The 8,234-nt window shown below is 28.9% G+C and overlaps 1 protein-coding gene across 1 annotated transcript; it reads left to right on the plus strand.

The window, feature by feature from the left end:
* The first annotated feature begins 4,595 nt into the window (after positions 1 to 4,595).
* On the plus strand, positions 4,596 to 8,234 carry LOC103496466 (ras-related protein RABC2a-like). Its single transcript, XM_008458324.3, has 6 exons — positions 4,596 to 4,999; positions 6,058 to 6,126; positions 6,368 to 6,433; positions 6,967 to 7,088; positions 7,284 to 7,412; positions 7,757 to 8,234. The coding sequence occupies exons 1-6, from the start codon at positions 4,855 to 4,857 to the stop codon at positions 7,871 to 7,873; spliced, it is 648 nt and encodes a 215-aa protein (XP_008456546.2). The 5' UTR covers positions 4,596 to 4,854; the 3' UTR covers positions 7,874 to 8,234.

The following is an 8,234-nucleotide window of genomic DNA, read 5'->3' on the forward strand; positions in this document are numbered from 1 at the left end:
GCACTTTCCAAGTGAAGGTATTGCTGGTGGTGGGAGTGCTGCCAATCAAATGTTTAAACGTGGACAGCTTGTAGAGGTTTGTTGGGAATTGGTAATTTTACTGTGACGTAATTGCATCCGTCAGATTAATCTTTTTTAATGTACCGGCAATCGAGGGGTTATTATCGTCAAACCCTCTCTCAATTGTGTTTTTACAAAATTTTAATTAAGATGCAATGTTATTAACAAATTCTTAATCATAAGTGTATTTAATGAATTACACTTAAAATCAATAATTTATCTATAGTTAATAATTCAAATGGTTAGTTAATAAATTGGTGGTTAATGAATTAGTAAGAAAATAATCCTAATTTTTATAAATTAAAATTATTATTAAAAAAGGATTTAAACACAAATCCAGTATTATTACTTGGATATTTTTAGATTTACTATACACAAAATTAAAATTTGAAGCTCCAATAAACATAAATTCAAATTTTTGTCCAATACATTATTATTTTTCTTTAGGAAATTAAAAATAAAGGTATGTCTGAGTATAATTGATATTTATATAAAAGTAAAAATCTAAAGAATGTGGTAGGAGGGTTCCAAGGCTATTACTTAATTGATAAGTCAAAGAAATGAAGGTGGCTTACCTAATCTCCTCATCAATTTTAGCTCTAACTTAACTTTTGACCATTCATTTTTTATGCTTTATCTTATCAAAATTTATATATTCTTTCAAAGAATAGGCATCAATTTTTTATTTTATAAATAATTGACAACACCTTTTTAAATGAATGTCAAATTTGTCTATGTATTTTAATTTTTAATTATAAAATAATCTAAACATGCATAGAATACTAGATCCGTACAATTATGCCTTGTAACCTACTTATATATATTTATATATTTTATTATTATTTTACTACTTGTTAAGGTTTATTCAAACACTACACGATATTTGATACTTCATTTATTTAGTGATATTATAGAAGAAGAAAAATCAAATAATATAATATTCTTACTTTGAGATTGATAGTACACAAGTTTATATGACATTTTTGTTGTAGTAAGCGAAATGCGACATTATACAAATATAAAGATATAAAAGACATGTTCGTATTAATAAGTGTACTTTAATCAATATTTAAAAATAAGAGACTAACTATATTAGAAGAAAAAAAATCCAAACAATGCCTAGTTTTTCCTCGAGACGAGTAGCGAGGGGCCCATTGGACGCTCCTTTATGAGTGGCTCAAACATCTCGCTTTGAGATCATTAACGGCCCATTGGGCCTACTGACCGCCACTATACGTCCAGACCATTTTGGATTGGTGGTTTTCAATGGGTCCAGCTGAATTACTCGAAGGGTGCATTTTACCATTTTGGAAAAATACTTTTTCTATGTATTTAAATTTTGATTATGGTTAATAAATTTCAAGAGGTTGCAATTTTATTTATTTGTAACGTTTAAGTTTTTTCTTTTCAAAAACATAAAATATTCACTTTTCGTTATTGATATTAATATCTATTAATTATTATTCATCTACATCCTAAAATTTTATCCCAATATGGTTAAAAAAATAAAAGAATAAAACCATGGTTAACCTTATTTGTTATTTGATAGAGAGAAAAGTATCTCAAATTTATATCTTACGATAGGATGATTTATCCAACAAAAAAAGAACACCATGACATCACTTTTTTTGGGATGGTAAATGTTTAAATATAAGTTTGAAAAAAAGAAGAAGAAGAAGAAGAAGAAGAAGAAGAAAGATAAAATTAGGATAAGATTAAATAAGAGAAGAGAGAGATGATGAGGTGGGAAGGTAAGAAGTTGTTGAGTGGCAACAACACAGATAACACTTGTTCATCTCTCCTATTTGCCATGCCTTTTAATATTTGACATCATTTTAAAATTAATTCAGTCAAACTCAAACATCCCAACTTAAATAATAATAATCATCATCAAATCAAAACTTCAAATATTTTATGTTTAGGGTTAAAGGACATTTTAGTGCTTTTACTTTAAATTTTGTTTAGTAACTTTTAAATATTCATTTTTAATATTTATGTTTTTAATAAATCTTAAATTTAACATTTTAATATTAAAATTAATTAAATAATCCTAATAATTTTCATATATTTTTAAAAAATTACATCATATAACAAAAAAAAAATTAGAAAAAAACAATTCATAACATCTTTTTTATACATATTGTGAATATGACAAATATAACAAATAATTTATCAGAAGATTGTCTGCTTTTAAATTTGCTAGTTTTGCAATTTAAAAAATTGACGTTGGCTCTATTATTATAAATTTTTTTACTATATTTACAAATGTCCCTGATTTTTTAAATTCATATTTACAATGTTAATAAAAAAGTTATGAAAAACTATACTAAATGAGTGATAGAGACTACATTTGAGATTTATTGAAAATTAAATATTTAAAAATATAGAGATTAAAATTAGATAAACGTAGAGTATAAAGATCAAAATGATATTTTAATTTATATATATATTAATACAAAATAGGTATAATTTGGTGAATCTCTTCAATATCATCCAAAAAAAAATATTTGGACAAACAGAATCCTTTTGCTTTCAAAGATAATTCCAAAGATTCTCTCTTTTTGGATATTATTATTATATTAAAAGTTTGAAGTAATCAGATATTGTTTGTGATTGATGAGAGAGGAATTTGAAAAGGAAAACGTAACTTATTTCCTTAAATAATTCTAAACTTAAACCAAACAACTTTCCTATATATGGTAGCTCTTTTTTCTATTTCTAAAGGTATTGTAATACAATTTGGAGGTAAAAGTTTAAATTCAGATATATTTTATTTTTCGACAGTACGGTTAAATTGAATACGTCTGAACAACTGTTTCGAAATAATCACTTTTAAAAAATATGTTAATTTTTATTGATATTTAAAAATAGGATTCTAATAGTTTATAGATTCTCCGAAAATCAGGTAAGTCTTTTTTTTTTTTGTTAATATTTAGTTTTAAATTTTATTTATCATCTATTATAACCTAATTTAAAAAGATGTCTACCTTTGTAGTTTGTATAAGAAATACTTTTAAAATTTTAAATGTTTCAAAAATGTGTTTTAAACTTCTAAGTAATGTTAAGAAAAATACACCTTTAAAATTGTCTCGATGGAAATCATTAAATTTTATTTAAAAAGTACCAAAAATATCTTTTAAAAAATAATGGAAATGACAAGAGATTTTTTAATTGAAAAATATTTTTTAAACTTTTGAAAGTCACGAACCACAAATTTGATAAACATTTTTTATATATAATTTAGCCTTTATTTTCTTAAAAATAAAGTATGCAATTTTTTTTTATCATACTAACCAATAATTTTTAAATATAAATTACAAAAAAAAAAAAAAAAAAAAAAAAAAGTTAACTAGAAGCCTATTTTAATTATTATTTAAAGAATAAGATGTTGTATTTGTTTTTTTAAAAAGACTATAACCTACTTTTTTTTCTTAAGTTTAAGCTGAAATTTATTAAACACTATTTTACTTTTTTGAGAAGTAAGTATTCTAAAACTACATCTATTCTTTTAAACAATTTCAAACAGCCTTCCTTGTGTTTAAATTTCAATTTTGGTAGATATCAACCTGTATGTTTGTTCCTTTAGTTTCTATTTTCTTTTCTTTTAAAAGATATAATTATTATACTTTCTTTCCAATAATTTTAAAAAATAGATAAATAAATATTTAGTCATTACTATACAAATTTTGTAAAAAAACAAATTATTTACCATATAGTACGACAATTGTAGAGATCATATAAAATGTTTCACAAGATGAAAAAGTCATATCAATTATCATTGATCTTTTAGCTTTTATGTCGGTGACTTTCTTCTTCAATTTGCATGTCTGAATATAACATATATATTTTAGGTTATTCTATTAATTTGTAAAAAAGAATTACATGAACCAAAATAAACAATAAGTTTAGAAAATAAAAGAGATAGCCTCTTGGATGTTCAACAAATAAAAATAGCATAATCTCAAATAAAATGAAATATAAACTTTCCGTTGCTAAAGAGAAATTGAAGAAAAAAAAGTTTATTATCATACGTAGGATTCATTTAGCTCGCTTGAATAATTATCTATTTTAGTTGGCACTCTATTCATGATTTCAAATAACTTCAAATAAACAACATTAAATTCGATGGTGTTAAATTGTGAATTCATCTAAAAGTTTAAGTTTGAGTTAGAGCAAAATTAAATACACGAGCATTAATCTTTCATTATACTTGTCAACTTAATAATTTGTAAAAATTTAATGGATATAGATGACAAAAATATGAAAACGTTAAGACTTGAACAATCCATTAAATCACTAATTAATCAAATAATATGAGTTGCAATATATGTAAAATTAGACTTTAAAGGATTCCAAACCCATTCCATTTAGAATGGATTAGGGAGGAAAACTATAGATAATTGCAATGAAATTCAGTCGATAGGATCACTTAAATGTAAAAGAAAAAACAAACTTGAAAATTTGTGAAGACTTTTCTTTTTTCATACGAACAATTCAACAAAGTGACAAATAATGGGTGTTGTTGCAAATGCAGGCCATAGAAGTAAACAAAAAGCGGAGAGCCCGTTGATGACTAGTTGTACACACGTACACTACCGGCTCTCGCCAGCTCCTTCACTGTTACACTTCCATTTTTCTCAAAACGAATTCTCTCTCTTTTCCCCATGATTTTGATTTCTTCTTCTTCTTTCTGAAAAAGGGTTACTCTCAAAGAAACTTTTAAAGGGGTGGAACGGAAAAAGGTTGCTTGTTTTGCTTATTTGTGAGTTGTGAGGTAGAAGAAGAAGAAGAAAAATGATGGGTTCTTCTTCAAAAGGAAGATGCATTAGTTACGATTACTCTTTCAAGATTTTGTTGATTGGGGATTCTGGTGTTGGAAAAAGCAGTATTCTCCTTAGCTACATCTCCAATTTTGTTCATGATCTTTCTCCTACCATCGGTTTCTCTCTCTCTCTCTATATATATTTTATATATATATGCATGTTTTGATGATTAATTCTCATACCCAGATGCTCCATTTCTGAGTTTTGTTCTTATTTTAATCCTCAAAGTAATCTCGATAGCTCTGTTGGTTGGTTGAACATATGTTGATCAGATATTCTTGTTTTTTTCTTCTCCTTTTTGATTACTTTGCTGTTTATAATTAATTTCCTGATTGATTTCTGATATTTCAAGTTGTTGTTGAATTGGGATTTATATGCTAGAATGCTTTCTGGAATTTCAAGGGCTACAGTGTTGCTGTACTGTGAGCTAGTGGCTTTGAACCAACTTTCTGGTTTAGTAAAATTTGTTCGCATATACTTGCTGTTTAGTATCGGGATCATTAAATTTACCACAACGCATTTAAGCTTTTAGGTTCATTGGTGAATTAACATGTATTAGAGCAGGACGTTTTGTGCTTGAAATATTGTCATTTCCATAGGATTTTCATTTGTTGGGTATTTTAGGAATTCTCAAGCCCATATCACAAGTGAGAGAAGTGTTAAAATATTGATATAATTAAATTTATCATAACCTATCAACTAAGTTTTGAGTTTAGGATCACTTAGCAATTCATGACTTAGGAGAGCCATTATGTGTCCTTCGAAGGAGCCAATTATACTTGGTGATGCAGGTGCAAGGTGCCCTTAAGGTTTTCGTTGTTGAGGAGTTTGTAGAGACAATTAAAAGGTCGCCTAGAGAGAGTAGTTTTTTTTTTCTTTTCTTTCTCAAACAATTAATTTCTGTGAGAGAAGCTTGTGATCATCATGATTTATGGATTGGACTGTTGCTCATCACTCCCCATTTTAATCACTATTGCACAATGTTCCATGTCCCATTTAAGTTTAAAATATTGTTGCAACAAAAAGCAAGAATATTATGTAAGATGGATTGGATGATTGATGCTATTTTAACCTTACAATTCCTCCCTTCCCCTGTTTAAGTTTGCTGGGGAGAAGCAGCCTTCTTTAACTTCCCGTTGCTCTCGAGTAATCTCCATTTCGTGCATTGCTTCAGGTGTGGATTTCAAGATCAAGATGGTAACAGTTGGTGGAAAAAGATTGAAGCTAACAATTTGGGACACAGGTAACTGGATGATTAACTAGTTTTTTCTGGTTAAATTTTTACTATTTCACTTGTCCCAGCTTATCTACACAGGATATTTTATGAAGTTTTCTTTTTCCCATCCAATGTGAGAAAATAACATTTGTTCAGGTGTTGTAAAGAACTAGTGTGATTCAATGCTCTTTGTTGAGGGTTTTCTCGTTTATGGCACTTGCCAGTTTGATGCTTTCGAGCATGTTTTATTCTATGTTCTTGTATGCAGCTGGACAAGAGAGATTTGGAACATTGACAAGCTCTTACTACAGAGGCGCACATGGAATCATCCTAGGTATGATAGAAAGGAGACAAAAATTCTCTTTCCACAATTGTCCTGAAAATAATCTTTGAATTCTTAACCAAGACTCTGTTCAATAATATTAAACGAAAAACAATCAGAAATTGAGAGCATATGGAGACTTTTTTCTTGGTAACTGAGACAACTAGAATTGCGAATTGACATTAGAAATAGACTGAAGAGATGAGAATCGTGCTTCCCCTTCATCTTTTATATTCTATCGTACAGATGGTTAATAGAAGTTGAGGCGTTTGTTTGCCTGTCCGAGTTAAGCAGTATTGAAAACAAACGCTCCATTCAAAACAGTTGGCTGTTTTTTTTTCTGTCACGCTAACAACATCTGACAGCTTTTTTCTCCTCATTTTTGTTGTGTTCTTTTCCCATGTGTTTCTTTCTTGCACTCTATAAGTATCCGATACCTTTCTATTTTGGAAACTATCTCTCATGGCATGTTTTCTCACTATTGAATGTTTTGGATTTAGTTTGAACTTCATGAGGCCTGACACTGATCTATGTTTCGCCAATAGTGTACGATGTTACCAGACGGGAGACGTTCACAAACTTGATAAACATATGGGCAAAGGAAGTAGAGCTGTACTTGACCAATCGTGAGTGCATAAAGATTCTAGTTGGAAATAAAGTCGATCGGGTAAGTTTGTACTACTGTTCCACATCCATCCTTTGTCAACATTCTGTTTCCATACTGTCTTAATTAGCATGCGTCGGACAACATTGATATTCGTCAAACCTTTAATCCTTCATTCCAACTTACATTACATTAGGAGAGAATTTTTAAATCATGTTTTTAAGTGTGGCTGTCATGTTCACTAAATATTATTGACAGGGTAGTGAAAGAGCAGTAACAACAGAAGAAGGCATGGAAATTGCCAAGGAGCATAAAAGTTTGTTTCTTGAATGCAGTGCTCGAACTCGAGAAAATGTCGACAGATGCTTTAAAGAACTCTCTTCAAAGGTAACACTCTTCTTAATACACAAGTATTAGTTTAGGAATTTTAATCAGAATTAGTTATAATCTTTCAGAACAAAACATATAATCTTAATTTCCCTTAAGCCCAAAGAAAACCAAGAAAATAACTCGTCTGTGTTACGTTTTCATACTAAAAAGTATGATAGCTTGTTGGGACATTTTCTCTCAACATAAAATTAAAAATGGCTCTGGTAATGGCAGAAAACTTTCATTTATTGTCCATGTTGGGTTGGCTGTAAAGAACGATCAAAACCCGATCTTCGATGTCAAATGTATATTATTTCATGGCTTTTGGGCATGGTCTAAGTGGTTTATCATGTATAATCCAGATACTGGAAGTTCCAAGTCTACTGGAAAATGGATCTATTGTTGTGAAACAGAAAATTTTGGACAAAACACGAGCACACAAAGAAGTCGAAGTGAACGACAGGGGTTGTTGCCACTGAGAAAACCGTGTGATGGCACAAAACAGAACTTACAGAAACAGATTTAAAAGATCCAAAGGTACTGCTGATGGAAAACGTTGATCAGAACAGACCCAAGAAAATACACAAAAGTGAAGATTACATGATCTTTTGCAATTCTATTTTGGCTATCGCTGTTTCCATCAGTTTTCTTTTTCTTTCTTAAAAAGGGAATAAAAATGCATTTCAATAGTATCTTTGAGATCACTGTATATGGTTGGTTATATTTTGGGCTGTTTGAGGACTTGTAAAAACCGAGTTGCTGAATTTTGTTGAGACAGATTTTGAGTGAGAAAATGTGATAAATTTTCTGTAGATGATGTTAATACAGTTTATTTATTTA

Source organism: Cucumis melo, chromosome 3 (assembly GCF_025177605.1).
Source record: "Cucumis melo cultivar AY chromosome 3, USDA_Cmelo_AY_1.0, whole genome shotgun sequence".
Classification (NCBI taxonomy): domain Eukaryota; kingdom Viridiplantae; phylum Streptophyta; class Magnoliopsida; order Cucurbitales; family Cucurbitaceae; genus Cucumis; species Cucumis melo.